The sequence below is a fragment of the Scyliorhinus torazame genome, chromosome 24 (assembly GCF_047496885.1).
Source record: "Scyliorhinus torazame isolate Kashiwa2021f chromosome 24, sScyTor2.1, whole genome shotgun sequence".
Taxonomy (NCBI): Eukaryota; Metazoa; Chordata; class Chondrichthyes; order Carcharhiniformes; family Scyliorhinidae; genus Scyliorhinus; species Scyliorhinus torazame.
In genome coordinates this window covers 21493029-21513465 of record NC_092730.1, presented here as the reverse complement: position 1 = coordinate 21513465, position 20437 = coordinate 21493029, and the positions used below count along the sequence as shown (strand labels likewise).

At 54.9% G+C, this 20437-nt stretch overlaps 1 protein-coding gene across 1 annotated transcript in view; it reads left to right on the top strand.

Moving 5' to 3' along the window:
* LOC140400213 (glycogen phosphorylase, muscle form-like) overlaps positions 1–17177 on the top strand; it is a 29386-nt gene extending 12209 nt beyond the window's left edge. The window contains exons 2-5 of the mRNA XM_072489682.1: positions 10481–10582; positions 12633–12711; positions 15795–15898; positions 17172–17177. Coding sequence (XP_072345783.1) covers positions 10481–10582; positions 12633–12711; positions 15795–15898; positions 17172–17177 — 291 coding nt within the window. The remainder of the gene's footprint in view (positions 1–10480; positions 10583–12632; positions 12712–15794; positions 15899–17171) is intronic.
* The last annotated feature ends 3260 nt before the right edge of the window (positions 17178–20437 follow it).

Sequence of the window (20437 nt, the reverse complement as noted above, 5' to 3'; positions counted from 1 at the left end):
CTATTTGGATTTGGAGATTAAACCTTGAGTTAAACACTGAGTTGCAGGGAGGATGAGAAAGGACAATTCTAACATGAACTAGGAGCCATTCAATCCCACGAGCCTTCTCCGCCATTGAAAATGATCATGGCTGATCGAATATATTCCGTAGAATCCCATAATGCAAGAGGAGGCCATTCGGCCCTGTTAGTCTGCACCGACCCTCTGAAAGACCACCCAGCCAGGCCCCCAGCATTTCCCTGTAACCCACCTAACCCTTTGGACACTTGAGGAGCAATTTATCACGGCCAGTTCTCCTAACCCGCACATCTTTGGGACTGTGGAGGAAACCCACGGTAGGACACGGAGCATAGTGAACAAAGAAATGTACAGCACAGGAACAGGCCCTTCGGCCCTCCAAGCCCGTGCCGACCATGCTGCCCCTCTAAACTAAATGTTCTACACTTCCTGGGTCCGTCTCCCTCTATTCCCATCCTATTCATGTATTTGTCAAAGATGCCCTTAAATGTCCCTATCGTCCCTTGCTTCACCACCTCCTCCGGCAGCGAGTTCCAGGCACCCACTACCCTCTGCGTAAAAAACTTGCCTCGTACATCTACGCTAAACCTTGCCCCTCGCTCCTTAAACCTATGCCCCCTAGTAATTGACCCCTCTAACCTGGGGAAAAAAGTAGTTTGCACAATTGCTTCACAGTTCAGAGTCCCAGGTTCGATTCCCGGCTTAGGTCACCGTGTGTGCGGAGTCTGCACGTCCTCCCCGTGTGTGCGTGGGTTTCCTCCCACTGTCCAAAGATGTGGCAGGTCAGGTGGATTGGCCATGATACATTGCCCTTAGTGTCCAAAGATGTGCAGGTTAGGTGGATTGGCCATGCTAAATTGTCCCTTAGTGTCCAAAGATGTGCAGGTTAGGTGGATTGGCCGTGCTAAATTGTCCCTTAGTGTCCAAAAAGATGAGGTGGGACCACTGGGTTACGGGACCGGGTGGAGGTGTGGACCTTGGTAGGGTGCTCCTTCCAAGGGCCGGTGCAGACTCGATGGGCTGAATGGCCTCCTTCGGGACTGTAAATTCTATAGAAACCACTGACAGGAGTTCCTACCTCTACATATTGCGGCTAATTTGATTCACTCGATCCATAAGCAGATTAAAATTGTCCCGTTCCTTTATCACATGCATCTCTAATCTCCTGTTTAATGCCAATCCCAACAGAATCTGTCAGCGTTGCAATAAAACCCAGAGACCTTTCCTTCTCCAATTTAAATGCCCCCCGCCCCCCACACTCTGTGAATGTGGAGCGTACCGCGCTGCCCTTCTCCAATCGAAACATTTATTTTCCAGTCTTCAGCTCAAGCAGATTAAAATCAGCGAAAGCAGTGGCGCGGTCTGCAGAGCTGACGCTCGCAGGCTTGCAGATCGAGGCTCCCCCACCCCCCCTCCCCCACACACAGGCCCAGAGTCCTCATCCTGACGCTACATCGGGCAGCAGCAAGAGCCCATACATTGGCTCGCCAGACACAGGCTGCAGCTGAAGTCAAAACGACCCAGTTTTGTTTGGCATTCTTGAGCGAGCGGATTATTGTGGTCATGCGAGGGCGACAAAACGTTTGCAGTGTTTGGGGCAGATGGAAATTCTCCACAGCAACCGTGTTCAATAAATAACAAAGCTGGCAACTCTTTCTCTCTTCCCCCCCCCCCCCCCCCCCCCCCCCCCCCCCCCCCCCCCCCCCCCCGCCCATGGCCGACCCTCGTTTATTTCAAATCCTCTGAAAGCAATTCTCATTGCGGAAAAAATTAACAAGAGAAAGATGTCTCCATTCCCGTCCTTCATTCCTAACCATGTCATTTCTGACTTTGTGGGGACGGGCCTGTCGCTGTATAACACTGGGGTACAGTACTGGTGGGGACGGGTCTGTCACTGTATAACACTGGGGTACAGTACTGGTGGGACGGGTCTTCACTGTATAACACTGGGGTACAGTACTGGTGGGGATGGGTCTGTCGCTGTATAACACTGGGATACAGTACTGGTGGAGACGGGTCTGTCACTATAACACTGGGTACAGTACTGGTGGGGACGGGTCTGTCACTATAACACTGGGATACAGTACTGGTGGGGGACAGGTCTGTCACTATAACACTGGGGTACAGTACTGGTGGGACGGGTCTGTCACTATAACACTGGGATACAGTACTGGTGGGGACAGGTCTGTCACTATATAATACTGGGATACAGTACTGGTGGGGACGGATCTGTCACTGTATAACACTGGGGTACAGTACTGGTGGGGACGGGTCTGTCACTGTATAACACTGGGGTAGCAGTACTGGTGGGGACGTGTCTGTCACTGTGTAACAGTGGGGTACAGTACTGGTGGGGACGGGTCTATCACTGTATAACACTGGGGTACAGTACTGGTGGGATGGGTCTGTCACTGTGTAACAGTGGGGTACAGTACTGGTGGGGACGGGTCTATCACTGTATAACACTGGGGTACAGTACTGGTGGGGACGGGTCTGTCACTGTATAACACTGGGGTACAGTACTGGCGGGGACGGGTCGTCACTGTATAACACTGGAGTACAGTACTGGGTGGGGATAGGTCTGTCACTGTATAACACTGGGGTACAGTACTGGTGGGGACGGGTCTGTCACTGTATAACACTGGGGTACAGTACTGGTGGGGACGGGTCTGTCACTGTATAACACTGGGGTACAGTACTGGTGGGGACGGGTCAGTCACTGTATAACACTGGGGTACAGTATTGGTGGGGACATGTCTGTCACTGTATAACACTGGGGTACAGTACTGGTGGGGACGGGTCTGTCACTATACAGTACTGGTGGGGACGGGTCTGTCACTGTATAACACTGGGGTACAGTACAGGTGGGGACGGGTCTGTCACTGTATAACACTGGGGTACAGTACTGGTGGGGGCGGGTCTATCATTAACACTGGGGTACAGCACTGGTGGGGACGGGTCTGTCACTGTATAAACACTGGAGTACAGTACTGGTGGGGACGGGTCGGTCACTGTATAACACTGGGGTACAGTACTGGTGGGGACGGGTCTGTCACTGTATAACACTGGGGTACAGCACTGGTGGGAGGGGTCTCACTGTATAACACTGGGGTACAGTACTGGTGGGGGAGGGGTCTGTCACTGTATAACACTGGGGTACAGTACTGGTGGGGACGGGTCTGTCACTGTATTAAACACTGGGGTACAGTACTGGTGGGGGACGGGTCTGTCACTGTATAACACTGGGGTACAGTACTGATGGGGACGGGTCTGTCACTGTAACAGTGGGGGTACAGTACGGTTGGGTAGGGGTCCGTCACTGTATAACACTGGGGTCCAATACTGGTGGGGACGGGACTGTCACTGTATATCACTGGGTACCAGTACTGGTGGGGATGGGTCTGTCACTGTATAACACTGGGGTACAGTACTGGTTGGGACGGGTCTGTCACTGTATAACACTGGGTACCAGTATTGGTGGGACGGGTCTGTCACTGTATAACACTGGGGTACAGTATTGGTGGGGACATGTCTGTCACTGTATAACACTGGGGTACAGTACTGGTGGGGATGGGTCTGTCACTGTACAGTACTGGTGGGGACGGGTCTGTCACTGTATAACACTGGGGTACAGTACAGGTGGGGACGGGTCTGTCACTGTATAACACTGGGTACAGTACTTTCCGGGGACGGGTCTGTCACTGTATAAACACTGGGTACAGTACTGGTGGGGACGGGACTATCGTTAACACTGGGGTACAGTACTGGTGTGGGCGGGTCTATCATTAACACTGGGGTACAGTACTGGTGGGAACGGGTCTGTCACTGTATAACACTGGGGTACAGCACTGGTGGGGACGGGTCTGTCACTGTATAAACACTGGGGTACAGTACTGGTGGCGACGGGTCTGTCACTGTATAACTACTGGGGCTACAGTACTGGTGGGGACGGGTCGATCACTGTATAACACGGGTACAGTACTGGTGGGGACGGGTCTGTCACTGTATAACACTGGGATACAGCACTGGTGGGGAGGGGTCTCACTGTATAACACTGGGATACAAGTACTGGTGGGGAGGGGTCTGTCACTGTATAACACTGGGGTACAGTACTGGTGGGGACGGGTCTGTCACTGTATAACACTGGGGTACAGTACTGGTGGGGAGGGTCTGTCACTAGTATAACCACTGGTACAGTACTGCCGGGGACGGGTCTGTCACTGTATAACATACTCGGGGTACAGTACTGGTGGGGATGGGTCTATCAATTAACACTGGGATACAGTACTGGTGGCCGACGGGTCTGTCACTGTATAACGCTGGGGTACAGTACTGGTGGGGACGGCTCTGTCACTGTATAACATTGGGGTACAGTACTGGTGGGGACGGATCTGTCACTGTATAACACTGGGGTACAGTACTGGTGGGGACGGCTCTGTCACTGTCTTAACACTGGGGTACAGTACTGGTGGGGAGGGGGTCTGTCACTGTATCACTGGGGTACAGTACTGGTGGGGACGTGTCTGTCACTGTATTACACTGGGGTACAGTACTGGTGGCGACGCGTCTGTCACTGTATAACACTGGGGTACAGTACTGGTGGGGACGGCTCTGTCACTGTATAACACTGGGGTAGAGTACTGGTGGGAGGGGTCTGTCACTTAGTTTACGTTAATGATGGAAAGGGATAAGTATACACCGCAGGGCAAGAGTTATAGCTGGGGGAAGGGCGATTATGATGCCATTAGACGTGACTTGGGGGGGATAAGGTGGAGAAGTAGGCTGCAAGTGTTGGGCACACTGGATAAGTGGGGCTTGTTCAAGGATCAGCTACTGCGTGTTCTTGATAAGTATGTACCGGTCAGGCGGAGGAAGGCGTCGAGCGAGGGAATCGTGGTTTACCAAGGAAGTGGAATCTCTTGTTAAGAGGAAGAAGGAGGCCTATGTGAAGATGAGGTGTGAAGTTTTCAGTTGGGGCGATGGATAGTTACAAGGTAGCGAGGAAGGATCTAAAGAGAGAGCTAAGACGAGCAAGGAGGGGACATGAGAAGTATTTGGCAGGAAGGATCAAGGAAAACCCAAAAGCCTTTCTATAGGTATGTCAGGAATAAGCGGAATGACTAGGGAAAGAGTAGGACCAGTCAAGGACAGGGATGGGAAATTGTGTGTGGAGTCCTGAGGAGATAGGCGAGATACTAAATGAATATTTTTCGTCAGTATTCACTCAGGAAAAAGGTAATGTTGTGGAGGAGAATGCTGAGCCCAGGCTAATAGAATAGATGGCATTGAGGTACGTAGGAAGAGGTGTTTGGCAATTCTGGACAGGCCTTAAAATAGATAAGTCCCCGGGACCCTGATGGATTTATCCTAGGATTCTCTGGGAGGCCAGGGAAGAGATTGCTGGACTTTGGCTTTGATCTTTATGTCATCATTGGCTACAGGAATAGTTGCCAGAGGACTGGAGGACAGCAAATGTGGTCCCTTTGTTCAAAAAGGGGAGCAGAGACAACCCCGGCAACTATAGACCGGTGAGAACCTCACGTCTGTTAGTGGGTAAAGTCTTGGAGGGGATTATAAGAGACAAAGATTTATAATCATCTAGATAGGAATAATATGATCAGGGATAGTCAGCATCGCTTTGTGAAGGGTAAGTCATGCCTCACAAACCTTATTGAGTTTTTTGAGAAGGTGACTGAACAGGTAGATGAGGGTAGAGCAGTTGATGTGGTGTATATGGATTTCAGCAAAGCGTTTGATAAGGTTCCCCACGGTAGGCTATTGCAGAAATACGGAGGCTGGGGATTGAGGGTGATTTAGAGATGTGGATCAGAAATTGGCTAGCTGAAAGAAGACAGAGGGTGGTGGTTGATGGAAATGTTCAGAATGGAGTACAGTCGCAAGTGGAGTACCACAAGGATCTGTTCTGGGGCCGTTGCCTGTTTGTTCAATTTCTTAATCAATGACCTAGAGGAAGGCGCAGAAGGGTGGGTGAGTAAATTTGCAGACGATACTAAAGTCGGTGGTGTTGTCGATAGTGTGGAAGGATGTAGCAGGTTACAGAGGGATATAGATAAGCTGCAGAGCTGGCTGAGAGGTGGCAAATGGAGTTTAATGTAGAGAAGTGTGAGGTGATTCACTTTGGAAGGAATAACAGGAATGCGGACTATATTGGCTAATGGTAAAGTTCTTACAAAGTGTGGATGAGCAGAGGGATCTAGGTGTCCATGTACATAGATCCCTGAAAATTGCCACCCAGGTTGATAGGGTTGTGAAGAAGGCCTATGGAGTGTTGGACCTTTATTGGTAGAGGGATTGAGTTCCGGAGTCGGGAGGTCATGTTGCAGCTGTACAGAACTCTGGTACGCCGCATTTGGAGTATTGCGTACAGTTCTGGTCACCGCATTATAGGAAGGACGTGGAGGCTTTGGAGCGGGTGCAGTGGAGATTTACCAGGATGTTGCTGGTATGGAGGGAAAATCTTATGAGGAAAGGCTGATGGACTTGAGGTTGTTTTCGTTGGAGAGAAGAAGGTTAAAAAGGAGACTTAATAGAGGCATACAAAATGATCAGGGGGTTGGATAGGGTGGACAGTGAGAGCCTTCTCCGCGGATGGAAATGGCTGGCACGAGGGGACATAACTTTAAACTGAGGGGTAATAGATATAGGACAGAGGTCAGAGGTAGGTTCTTTACGCAAAGAGTAGTGAGGCCGTGGAATGCCCTACCTGCTACAGTAGTGAACTCGTCAACATTGAGGGCATTTAAAAGTTTATTGGATAAACATATGGATGATTAATGGCATAGTGTAGGTTAGATGGCTTTTGTTTTGGTGCAACATCGTGGGCCGAAGGGCCTGTACTGCGCTGTATTGTTCTATGTTCTATGTAACACTGGGTACAGTACTGGTGGGGGACGGGTCTGTCACTGTATAACACTGGGGTACCAGTACTGGTGGGACAACTCTGTCACTGTATAACACTGGGGTACAGTACTGGTGGGACGGGTCTGTCACTGTATAACACTGGATACAGTACTGGTGGGGACGGGTCTGTCACTATAACACTGGGTACAGTACTGGTGGGGACGGGTCTGTCACTGTATAACACTGGGGTACAGTACTGGTGGGGACGGGTCTGTCACTGTATAACACTGGGGTACAGTACTGGTGGGGACGTGTCTGTCACTGTATAACACTGGGGTACAGTACTGGTGGGGACGGGTCTGTCACTGTTATAATTGGGGTACAGTACTGGTGGGGATGGGTCTGTCACTGTATAACACTGGGGTACAGTACTGGTGGGGACGGGTCTAGTCACTGTATAACACTGGGGTACAGTACTGGTGGGGACGGGTCTGTCACTGTATAACACTGGGGTACAGTACTGGTGGGGACGGGTCTCGTCACTGTATAACACTGGAATACAGTACTGAGTGGGGACGGGTCTGTCACTATAACACTGGGGTACAGTACTGGTGGGGTACGGGTCTGTCACTGTATAACACTGGGATACAGTACTGGTGGGGGCGGGTCTGTCACTGTGTAACACTGGCATACAGTACTGGTGGGGACGGGTCTGTCACTGTGTAACACTGGGGTACAGTACTGGCGGGGACGGGTCTGTCACTGTATAACACTGGGATACAGTACTGGCGGGGACATGTCTGTCACTGTGTAACACTGGGGTACAGTACTGGCGGGGACGGGTCTGTCACTGTATAACACTGGGGTACAGTACTGGTGGGGACGGGTCTGTCACTGTATAACACTGGGGTACAGTACTGGTGGGGACGTGTCTGTCACTGTATAACACTGGGGTACAGTACTGGTGGGGACGGGTCTGTCACTGTATAATTGGGGTACAGTACTGGTGGGGATGGGTCTGTCACTGTATAACACTGGGGTACAGTACTGGTGGGGACGGGTCTGTCACTGTATAACACTGGGGTACAGTACTGGTGGGGACGGGTCTGTCACTGTATAACACTGGGGTACAGTACTGGTGGGGACGGGTCTGTCACTGTATAACACTGGGGTACAGTACTGGTGGGGACGGGTCTGTCACTGTATAACACTGGGGTACAGTACTGGTGGGGACGTGTCTGTCACTGTATAACACTGGGGTACAGTACTGGTGGGGACGGGTCTGTCTTTGTATAACACTGAGATACAGTACTGGTGGGGGCGGGTCTGTCACTGTGTAACACTGGGGTACAGTACTGGTGGGGACGGGTCTGTCACTGTATAACACTGAGATACAGTACTGGTGGGGGCGGGTCTGTCACTGTATAACACTGGGGTACAGTACTGGTGGGGACGGGTCTGTCACTGTATAACACTGAGATACAGTACTGGTGGGGGCGGGTCTGTCACTGTGTAACACTGGGATACAGTACTGGTGGGGACGGGTCTGTCACTGTGTTACACTGGGGTACAGTACTGGCGGGGACGGGTCTGTTACTGTATAACACTGGGATACAGTACTGGCGGGGACGGGTCTGTCACTGTGTAATACTGGGGTACAGTACTGGCGGGGACGGGTCTGTCACTGTATAACACTGGGGTAGAGTACTGGCGGGGACGGGTCTGTTACTGTATAACACTGGGGTACAGTACTGGTGGGGACGGGTCTGTCACTGTATAACACTGGGATACAGTACTGGTGGGGACGGGTCTGTCACTGTATAACACTGGGATACAGTACTGGTGGGGACGGGTCTGTCACTATAACACTGGTACAGTACTGGTGGGGACGGGTCTGTCACTGTATAACACTGGGATACAGTACTGGTGGGGGCGGGTCTGTCACTGTATAACACTGGGATACAGTACTGGTGGGGACGGGTCTGTCACTGTGTAACACTGGGGTACAGTACTGGCGGGGACGGGTCTGTCACTGTGTAACACTGGGGTACAGTACTGGCGGAGACGGGTCTGTCACTGTATAACATTGGGGTACAGTACTGGCGGGGACGGGTCTGTCACTGTGTAACACTGGGGTACAGTACTGGCGGGGACGGGTCTGTCACTGTATAACACTGGGGTACAGTACTGGTGTGGACGGGTCTGTCACTGTATAACACTGGGGTACAGTACTGGTGAAGACGGGTCTGTCACTGTATAACACTGGGGTACAGTACTGGTGGGGACGTGTCTGTCACTGTATAACACTGGGGTACAGTACTGGTGGGGACGGGTCTGTCACTGTATAATTGGGGTACAGTACTGGTGGGGATGGGTCTGTCACTGTATAACACTGGGGTACAGTACTGGCGGGGACGGGTCTGTCACTGTATAACACTGGGGTACAGTACTGGCGGGGACGGGTCTGTCACTGTATAACACTGGGGTACAGTACTGGTGGGGACGGGACTGTCACTGTATAACACTGGGGTACAGTACTGGTGGGGACGGGACTGTCACTGTATAACACTGGGGTACAGTACTGGTGGGGACGTGTCTCACTGTATAACACTGGGGTACAGTACTGGTGGGGACGTGTCTGTCACTGTATAACACTGGGGTACAGTACTGGTGGGGACGGGACTGTCACTGTATAACACTGGGGTACAGTACTGGTGGGGACGGGACTGTCACTGTATAACACTGGGGTACAGTACTGGTGGGGACGTGTCTGTCACTGTATAACACTGGGGTACAGTACTGGTGGGGACGGGACTGTCACTGTATAACACTGGGGTACAGTACTGGCGCGGACGGGTCTGTCACTGTATAACACTGGGGTACAGTACTGGCGGGGACGGGTCTGTCACTGTATAACACTGGGGTACAGTACTGGTGGGGACGGGACTGTCACTGTATAACACTGGGGTACAGTACTGGTGGGGACGGGACTGTCACTGTATAACACTGGGGTACAGTACTGGTGGGGACGGGACTGTCACTGTATAACACTGGGGTACAGTACTGGTGGGGACGTGTCTCACTGTATAACACTGGGGTACAGTACTGGTGGGGACGTGTCTGTCACTGTATAACACTGGGGTACAGTACTGGTGGGACGGGTCTGTCAGTGTATAACACTGAGGTACAGTACTGGTGGAGACGTGTCTGTCACTGTATAACACTGGGGTACAGTACTGTAAGGTGTACAGTACTGTTTGTGTGTGTGGATCGCCGGGCTTAATTGCCCCTTGGTGTTGAAAGGATGTGCAGGCGAGATTTTCGGGTTGCCAATGGTTGGGGAAATGGACATGGGCAGACTGATCATTCAGAGTAGGTGCCGAATCGGCCAAATGACTTCCGTCTGTGACTCTACTCGAGGGGGATTCGGCCTCATCTGTGCGACCCACCCTAGTAATGTAACCCCTATCATTTCAGGGTGATCCTGAGTCGGCCTCGTGCCAGAACCCGTTCCTTGTCCTTGCTGTCTGTTTTTCCTGCGATTTGTCTGCCTAGACGACTGACTGACATTCCTTCTCTGTCTCCCTCTGCCACCCCGCAGCGTATCTATTACCTGTCCCTGGAGTTTTACATGGGCCGCACTCTGCAGAACACCATGGTGAACCTGGGTCTACAGAACGCCTGCGACGAAGCCATCTATCAGGTAAGAGAACGGGGGGGGGGGTAGCTGGGCACCGACGCACTGCTCCCCCACCCCTCAGCTCACATCCCTGACCTGCTGCATGTCCATTCTCCATCCCTCAACCCGCAAAGTTCTCACACTGTTCGATCGGTGTATCCGCGCCACTCCTGTCCTGCACATTGCATTCAAATGTTGTCCCTTGGCATGGGGTCTCTCGACGCCAATCCAGTCAGTCCCATCCCCCCCCCCCCTCCCCCTTCACTGTATCCCACTCGAATAGCCATCCACCCCCCCCACCCCCCGATCTCCTTCTCTCCGAGGGGAATAAACCCCGTCTTCTCCAACCTGAACCTCGGAGCTAAAATCCCCTCGTCCCTGGAACCGTTCTGGGTGAATCTCCCCTCTTCCGCTTCCTCTTGGACCCTCACATGCTCCCTAAAGTTTGGGTCCAAGAACTGGGCCCAATACTCTGGGGCCAAAACAGTGCTTCATAAAGAACATAGAACATACAGTGCAGAAGGAGGCCATTTGGCCCATCGAGTCTGCACCGACCCACTTAAGCCCTCACTTCCACCCTATTCCCGTAACCCAATGACCCCTCCTATCCTTTTTGGACACTAAGGGCAATTTTGGACACTTAAGGGCAATTTAGCACGGCCAATCCACCTAACCTGCACATCTTTGGACTGTGGGAGGAAACCGGAGCACCCGGAGGAAACCCACGCAGACACGGGGAGGATGTGCAGACTCCGCACAGACAGTGACCCAAGCCGGGAATCGAACCTGGGACCCTGGTGTTGTGAAGCCACAGTGCTAACCACTGTGCTACCGTGCTGCCCAAAGGCTCGGTATAACCTTTCTGCTTTTGTACTCCATATCTCTACTTATGAAGTCCAATGTCCCATGCGCTCTCTTGCCACTTTTCAAAGATGCATCGATGCCCCTGCACGCTCTCTGAAACTATGCCATGAAGCCTGTATTGCTTCTCCCGATCCCTTCTGTGGAATGGCGGAGTCCAAATTCTACCCCCGCCTACCAGAATAGTCCAGTTATGTCCATTGGCTCCGCAGCCTCTTGTTAATCTCCAACGCAACTGCGGTTGAGCCCCTATCTGCGGGAGCTACCTCGGGAACATTCAGTCCCAATGCAACTTTGACGGATCACCAGGTGCCCTGGACCACTCGGCTATTGGTCCCAGGAGAGCCTGTGGGTGGGCGAGTTGGCAAAGGAGGCCACTCGAGCCAGACCGATCCCAGCCAGGGTGGCGTCTGGGTGGCATGACCCTTCACCTTGGCTGTGGCCACGCTAGAGAGGGCATGGCAGTGTGTCGCAATTGCTGGCTGTAACTCAGCAAGTGTGACTGTGGTTTCGCCCGCCCCCCCATCAACATTCTTCCCCATCTAGCCTGAAGAAACCTGAAGAGTCTCCAATGGGCGAGGATTCCTGAAGCCTGCCATCACCAGACACCCCTCGGTCGGGACGAGTCACTTTAACAGGCTTCAGTACAATGCGTCAACGATTGACAGGCCGGGCGGGTTGGGTGACTGAGCTAACCAGGCTCTGGGCTGCGTTCTGAGGAACCGTGACATTTAGCAGGCCGACTGAGTCGGCAAAAATCGCCTGCAGCTGTTTGAGGGCCGTCTCCCATTACAGTCCCTCTCTCCTGCCCCCCTGCTCCCTCTTAATTCGACACTCGAGTCAGGCAGAAGATGAACTTTAACATTGTGGATCCTTCGGGAGTGATCTCTGCCATTTCGTCCGTTTTAACCCCTGCTTTGGACTCCTCCGCGTTCCCAACCTGTTCCACATCCTAGAACTGCCCAAATCCCCCCCCCCATCCCCGCCCGCTAACGCCCTCCGTTGTGCTGAGGTAGCACCAGTCTGAGGCGTGGGCGTGTTCGTGTTTAAACCCCCCCCCCCCCCCTCCTTGGTGGTGTTCCGGCCAATTGTCGCACCCCCTTCCATGGGCCGGACACCGAGCCTGGGACCGTCCTGCTGTGTAAAACCCCAGTCCCGCTGCACCCAAGGGTTGGGATGGTGCCTTGCTTACTCCTTTCACTTCCTTCCGCAGCTGGGTCTGGACATGGAGGAGCTGGAAGAGATCGAAGAAGACGCCGGCCTTGGCAACGGGGGTCTCGGCCGACTGGCAGGTGAGCAGCCTCCCGCGGCTCAGCGTCCGTTTCGGCAGCGCTCCCCTCCCCTTTCAGCTGAGGGCCCCCATTTCTGCTGGCGGCGCCCCTCACACTGGGCCATCCTGCCCCACAAGTGTGGCGTGTGTACATCCTCCCCGTGTGTGCGTGGGTTTCCTCCGGGTGCTCCGATTTCCTCCCGCAGTCCAAAGATGTGCAGGTTAGGTGGGGTTACAGGGATAGGGCCTAGGTAGAGTGCAGTGCAGACACCATGGCCTCCTGCACTGTATAGATTCGAGGTGTGTGTGCGAGAGACCCTGTGGGTGCGATGTAACGCCGCAAATCCTTTCCCGATCTAACCAGCCAGCTCTGGATGGGTTCCTGATCCCGCCAGACGGGACGCGACACCAATTAAGGGCAGTCTGCATTGCATTAGCAAGATGCAAGTCCAATCTAATGGCCTCCCGGGAACTAACCGGCTCCCCAGCGAGAGGTCACGAGAGCGCCGTTTAGCACGAGTCCACACTAGTGTGGACCAGACGTATCGGCACCTGGGGAGGTCCCCCAGGCCATAGGAGACCCCACCCCCCTCTCGGTGTTCAGGAGCCGGGCAGGGTGGTCCTCTGACACCTGGGCACCTTGGCACTGCCAGGGTGGAAGGGGAAATGCCAGGATGGCACTGCCAAGGGTAGGGCCTGAGGGGGGCCATGCCCATGAAAAGAAGGATGAATGGGGTATGATGGGTTGGGGAAGGGGTGAAGGGCGGGTATGAAGGGGCCTCCTAAAAGTTGAGAGAGGTGAAGGGTGCGGTCCAGAAAGAGGGGGTGGGGAGGCCTGAAAAGAGGGGGGGGGTGTCCCGCTACCTCCATTGGGCCTGTCCTCACTTGGAGGGGGTTGGGGTAATACCCATGTACGCGGGGGGTAACATTGCCCATGGGTGAGGGGGTGTAGGGGGCACTCGAGCTCACCTAGAGATCAGGGCACCCTTTCAAAATGGCGGCCTGATCTCCGAGGAGCCGGTCTCCCCAGCGCGTTCAGCTCCCCGCGGAATGAAAAAATTGCCAAGTGTGGGTTTGACCAGTGCGAAACTCCCCAAGACCCCAAAATGTGACTTGAGTGTTGGTGAATACCGGTGTGGATCTCCCCCAGAGAGTCAGTGGGGCGGGAAACAATCTGTCCAACTCGCCCAAAATCACGCCGAAAAACATTCCGCTAAATCGCTCCCTGTGTGTGGGGGGGGGGGGCGGGGGAGAGGGAGTGAATGTTTGTGGTTAGCGTGTCGATCGAGCGGGGCTGCTTTGTCCTGGATGGTGTCGAGCTTCTCGAGTGTCGTTGGGAGTCCAGGCGAGTGGAGAGTATTCCCTCACACTCCTGACTTGTGCCTTGTAGATGGTGGACAGGCTTTGGGGGGAGTCAGGAAGTGAGTTACTCTCCGCAGGATTCCCAGCCTCTGACCTGCTCTGGTAGCCACAGTATTAATGTGGCTGGGCCCAGTTCAGTTTCTGATCAATGGTCACCCCCAGGATGTTGATTGTGGGAGATTCAGCGATGGTGATGCTATTGAATGTCAAGGGGCGATGGTTCGATCCTCTCTTGCAGGAGATGGTCATTGCCGGGCACTTGTGTGGTGTGAATGTAACTTGCCACTTGTCAGCCCCGAGCCTGGATATTGTCCAGGTCTTGCTGCATTTGGACAGGGACTGATTCAGTATCTGAGGAGCCGCGAATGGTGCTGAACATTGTGCAGTCGTCCGCAAACATCCCCACTTCTGACCTTGTGATGGAAGGGAGGACATTGATGAAGCAGCTGAAGATGGTTGGGGCCTAGGACACGACCCTGAGGAACTCCTGCAGTGACGTCCTGGAGCTGAGATGATTGCCCTCCAACCACCACAACTATCTTCCTTTGTGCCGGGTCTGACTCCAACCAGCGGAGAGTTTCCCCCTGATTCCCACTGACTCCAGTGTAGCTCGGGCTCCGTGATGCCAGACCCGGTCAAACGCTGCCTTGATGTCAAAGGGCAGTCACTCTCGCCTCACCTCTGGCATTCAGCTCTTTTGTCCATGTTTGAACCAAGGCTGTAATGAGGTCAGGAGCTGAGTGACCCTGGGCGGAACCCAAACTGAGCGTCCGGGAGCAGGTTATTGCTGAGTCAGTGACGCTTACAAACAGATCGAGGGTCAATAGACAGCGAGTAAGTGCCTTGGGGTTGCCAATCCTCGAGGATTGGCCTGTAGTCTCCAGGAATTGAAGATTAATCTCCAGGACACTGCTGTGTGTAACCCTGAAGAAAAATCATCGGGGCATTCAAAAAAGATTGTTTCCTTTGAATTATATTTGAACATTTCTCTTTACCAGATATATGAAGCATTAAAACCGGGGGAGGAAAAAGTTGATTGACTGACGGTCAAGTGGGCAGCACGGTAGCATTGTGGATAGCACAATTGCTTCACAGCTCCAGGGTCCCAGGTTCGATTCCGGCTTGGGTCACTGTCTGTGCGGAGTCTGCACGTCCTCCCCGTGTCTGTGTGGGTTTCCTCCGGGTGCTCCGGTTTCCTCCCACAGTCCAAAGGTGTGCAGGTTAGGTGGATTGGCCATGATAAATTGCCCTTAGTGTCCAAAATTGCCCTTGGTGTTGGGTGGAGGTGTTGACTATGGGTAGGGTGCTCTTTCCAAGAGCCGGTGCAGACTCAGGGGGCCGAATGGCCTCCTTCTGCACTGTAAATTCTATGATAATCGCTGATTAATCTAGGACAAAGGTTCGGCACAACATCGTGGGCCGAAGGGCCTGTTCTGTGCTGTATTTTTCTATGTTCTATATCCTTGAAGAATGATGGGATGGGTTGTCTGCGGTGACGGTACTGCCCCCACAAGGCTCCTCTGGCGTCTGTACCATGTACCACCCTAGAGAATGTCTCTCATTTCTACAAAGCCTGTCACCAACTTGGGATGTCCCAAACTGCTTTTTAAATCCAGTGCAACACATCGTGTCGTGTGCGGCCTGTGGTGTGGGGCGGGGCGGGGGGGGGGGGGGGCGGTGAAGCTTAACTGACGGGTCGTATAATGCAAATGGCTGATGAGCTCTCTTCCCCTCCCTGTCTAGCCTGCTTCCTGGACTCCATGGCAACACTGGGACTGGCCGCCTATGGTTACGGCATCCGGTACGAGTTTGGCATCTTCAACCAGAAGATTTCCAACGGGTGGCAGGTGAGTGAACGTCCGAATTTCTGTAGCTGCCTGCACCCGGTCGTCCTTCGCGCGGAGCCTCCGGAGTGCGGGCGGAGCACCGCCACAAAATGGTGGTGGGAAGGGAGGACACGAGGGCGGCCAGTAAGGTAGCAGTCGGGCGATGACTCGTCTGTGGGAGCAAGTGAGGCGCGGACTTGTAGTTTGGGGGCAGAGCAGACAGGAGAGGAGTGTGTTGGGGTAAATTGGTGACACACCGGACGGCCAGGAGAAGCCACAAAGAGTGTTGATTCAACGTCAGTAAGGTTCACCGCCATTTTGCCTTTCTGGGGAAGGGGGGGGGATGAGCAAATCAAGACTCTCTTTTCAGAGGGACGGAATTGAAAGGCCGGGAAGTTGTGCTGAACCTGTATCGAACCTTCTTTGGACCAAACGTGAGCACGTTCTGGTCGCCATCTTGTTAAAAAGGCCATTGCGGCTCTGGAGGCGGGAAGGGGGGGGGGGGGCTGCAGAGAAGGCCCAAGGGCGACATGGTAGCACAGTGGTTAGCACTGTCTGTGCGGTGTCTGCACGTTCTCCCCGTGTGTGCGTGGGTTTCCTCCAGGTGCTCCGGTTTCCTCCCACAGTCCAAAGATGGACAGGTTAGGTGGATTGGCCGTGCTAAATTGCCCCTTCGTGTCCAAAGATGTGCAGGTTAGGTGGATTGGCCGTGCTAAATTGCCCCTTAGTGTCCAAAGATGTGCAGGTTGGGTGGATTGGCCGTGCTAAATTGCCCCTTAGTATCCAAAGATGTGCAGGTTAGGGGGATTGACCGTGCTAAAATGTCCCTTAGTAGCCAAAGATGTGCAGGTTAGGGGGATTGACCGTGCTAAATTGTCCCTTAGTGGCCAAAGATGCAGGTTAGGTGGATTGGCCGTGCTAAATTGTCCGTTAGTGTCCAAAGATGTACAGGTTAGGTGGATTGGCCGCGCTAAATTGCCCCTTAGTGTCCAAAGATGTGCAGGTTAGGTGGATTGGCCGTGCTAAATTGCCCCTTAGTGTCCAAAGATGTGCAGGTTAGGTGGATTGGCCGTGCTAAATTGCCCCTTAGTGTCCAAAGATGTGCAGGTTAGGTGGATTGGCCGTGCTAAATTGCCCGTTGTGTCCAAACAAAAAAGGTTGTGTGAGATTACGGGGATAGGGCGGAGGTATGGCCTTCAGTAGGGTGCTCTGTCCAAGGTCTGGTGCAGGCTCAATGGGCCGAATGGCCTCCTCCTGCACTGTTAATTCTATGATTCTACCATGACCAAACCAGAAATAACTGGGTCGACAGATCAGGAGAGGATTCTCCGTCTGCGAAATGAAAACTGAGGGGGTGACCTAATTCGAGGTCTTTTTAAAAAATTGCGAAAAGGTTTTGTTTCCGCTTGTGGGGAAGAAACTCGAGGCCGCCCGTGGCAACGCGAGACCCCAAAGGAGGTAGTTGACTGCGTTGTTTAAAAGAAGGATCTTCTTTCGTATAAATAAATGACGAAGTTCAGCACCAACAATAATAACTGTGAAAGCAGGTGCAGTAGTAAAACAGGCCTGGCTCGCAGGCCACCCTCGTGCAGACTGAAAAAGGTCGCGCGTGCCCCGAACCAGCAACAGGCGGCAAGAAAACAACTACGGAGGAGACGGGCTTATAAGAAGACCCCATACTCAAGTCGACACTCTGTTACGCCGTCGATATATGATGGTCACTGCCCCTGACCGGTGGGCGCCCCGGGGGCTGCGGTCTTGGGATTTTGGGGCGAACCTTCTTTTCCCAGAACGAGGTGCGAATCTGGAACCCGCTCCCACAGGGAGCGATCAGGGTGAATAGTGTCACGACATTTACAAAGAAATGTACAGCACAGGAACAGGCCCTTCGGCCCTCCAAGCCCGTGCCGACCATGATGCCCGACTAAACTAAAATCTTCTACACTTCCTGGGTCCGTATCTCTCTATTCCCATCCTATTCATGTATTTGTCAAGATGCCCCTTAAATGTCACTATCGTCCCTGCTTCCACCACCTCCTCCGGTAGCGAGTTCCAGGCACCCACTACCCTCTGCATAAAAAAACTTGCCTCGTACATCTCCTGTAAACCTTGCCCCTCTCACCTTAAACCTATGCCCCTGGGGAAAATCCTCTGACTATCCACTCTATCTATGCCCCTCATAATTTTGTAGACCTCTATCAGGTCTCCCCTCAACCTCCTTCGTTCCAGTGAGAACAAACCGAGTTTATTCAACCGCTCCTCAGAGCTAATGCCCTCCATACCCGGCAACATTCTGGTAAATCTCTTCTGCACCCTCTCTAAAGCCTCCACATCCTTCTGGTAGTGTGGCGACCAGAATTGAACACTATACTCCAAGTGTGGCCTAACTAAGGTTCTATACAGCTGCAACATGACTTGCCAATTCTTATACTCAATGCCCCGGCCAATGAAGGCAAGCATGCCATATGCCTTCTTGACTACCTTCTCCACCTGCGTTGCCCCTTTAAGTGACCTGAGGGGGAGGAGAGCTGGATAGATATAGACGCATGAGGCAGAGGGCAATAGAGGGTCACGATAGTAGTTTTCGAGAGGGAAAGCTGGTAGGAGGATTGAGTGGAGGTGAAACACCAGCATGAAGTGGTTGGGCCGAATGGCCTGATTCTGTGCTGTGCACTTCGATGTGGTCCTTTGAGTTCAACCTCGGGAGCAGGACAGGGGGAGAGGGGGGTGGGGGGGGGGGGATGACAGCCTACAAGGCTGGAGGAGGAATGCAGAACGCCATCGGGATTAAAATAGAGCTTCACAACTTTGACAGGGACAGGCAGCTAACGTTCACCCCCCTCCCCCATCCCAGATAGCCTGCCTACCCCGATCATGTTCGCAGCATGCCATTAAAGGGGCAAACGGGAGCACTATGAACTTGCACGGCCTAAAGGTCGCCCTGGTAATCCTGGAAGCAACAGGTGGCGGTGGCGTTGGGGGCTGTTTCCCCCGTCATGGTCGCCGGTCACGATCCAAGGCTGTTGCACCCCCATCCGCGCAAATGGCGTTTCCTTCCCCATATCTTCTGCTGGGGGGTCCACACGCTCTGCCTGTCATTCAACTTTACAGCATCCCCTTGGTGCCTCCTTCCTCGCAGGGCCCAGCGCTCGCTTGGTGCCTCCTTCCTCGCAGGGCCCAGCGCTCGCTTGGTGCCTCCTTCTCCTCGCGGGGCCCGGCGCTCGCTCGGTGCCTCCTTCCTCGCGGGGCCCGGCGCTCGCTCGGTGCCTCCTTCCTCGCAGGGCTCGGCGCTCGCTCGGTGCCTCCTTCTCGCGGGGCCCAGCGCTCGCTCGGTGCCACCTTCCTCGCGGGGCCCGGCGCTCGCTCGGTGCCACCTTCCTCGCGGGGCCCGGCGCTCGCTCGGTGCCTCCTTCCTCGCAGGGCTCGGCGCTCACTCGGTGCCTCCTTCCTCGCGGGGCCTGGCGCTCACTCGGTGCCTCCTTCCTCGCGGGGCCCAGCGCTCGCTCGGTGCCACCTTCCTCGCAGGGCCCAGCCCTCGCTCGGTGCCACCTTCCTCGCGGGGCCCGGCGCTCGCTCGATGCCTCCTTCCTCGCGGGGCCCAGCGCTCGCTCGGTGCCTCCTTCCTCGCAGGGCTCGGCGCTCGCTCGGTGCCTCCTTCCTCGCAGGGTCCAGCGCTCGCTCGGTGCCCCCTTCCTCGCGGGGCCCGGCGCTCGCTCGGTGCCTCCTTCCTCGCAGGGCTCGGCGCTCGCTCGGTGCCTCCTTCCTCGCAGGGCTCGGCGCTCGCTCGGTGCCCCCTTCCTCGCAGGGTCCAGCGCTCGCTCGGTGCCCCCTTCCCTCGCGGGGCCCGGCGCTCGCTCGGTGCCTCCTTCCTCGCGGGGCCCGGCGCTCGCTCGGTGCCTCCTTCCTCGCAGGGCTCGGCGCTCGCTCGGTGCCTCCTTCCTCGCAGGGTCCAGCGCTCGCTCGGTGCCCCCTTCCTCGTGGGGCCCGGCGCTCGCTCGGTGCCACCTTCCTCGCGGGGCCCGGCGCTCGCTCGGTGCCTCCTTCCTCGCAGGGCTCGGCGCTTGCTCGGTGCCGTCCTTCCTCGCGGGGCCCAGCGCTCGCTCGGTTCCTCCTTCGTCGCGGGGCCCAGCGCTCGCTCGGTGCCTCCTTCCTCGCGGGGCCCGGCGCTCGCTCGGTGCTTCCTTCCTCGCGGGGCCCGGCGCTCGCTCGGTGCTTCCTTCCTCGCGGGGCCCGGCGCTCGCTCGGTGCTTCCTTCCTCGCGGGGCCCGGCGCTCGCTCGGTGCCTCCTTCCTCGCGGGGCCCGGCGCTCGCTCGGTGCCGTCCTTCCTCGCGGGGCCCGGCGCTCGCTCGGTGCCTCCTTCGTCGCAGAGCCCACGCTCGCTCGGTGCCTCCTTCCTCGCGGGGCCCGGCGCTCGCTCGGTGCCTCCTTCCTCGCGGGGCTCGGCGCTCGCTCGGTGCCTCCTTCCTCGCGGGGCCGGGCGCTCGCTTGGTGCCTCCTTCCTCGCAGGGCCCAGCGCTCGCTCGGTGCCTCCTTCCTCGCGGGGCCCGGCGCTCGCTCGG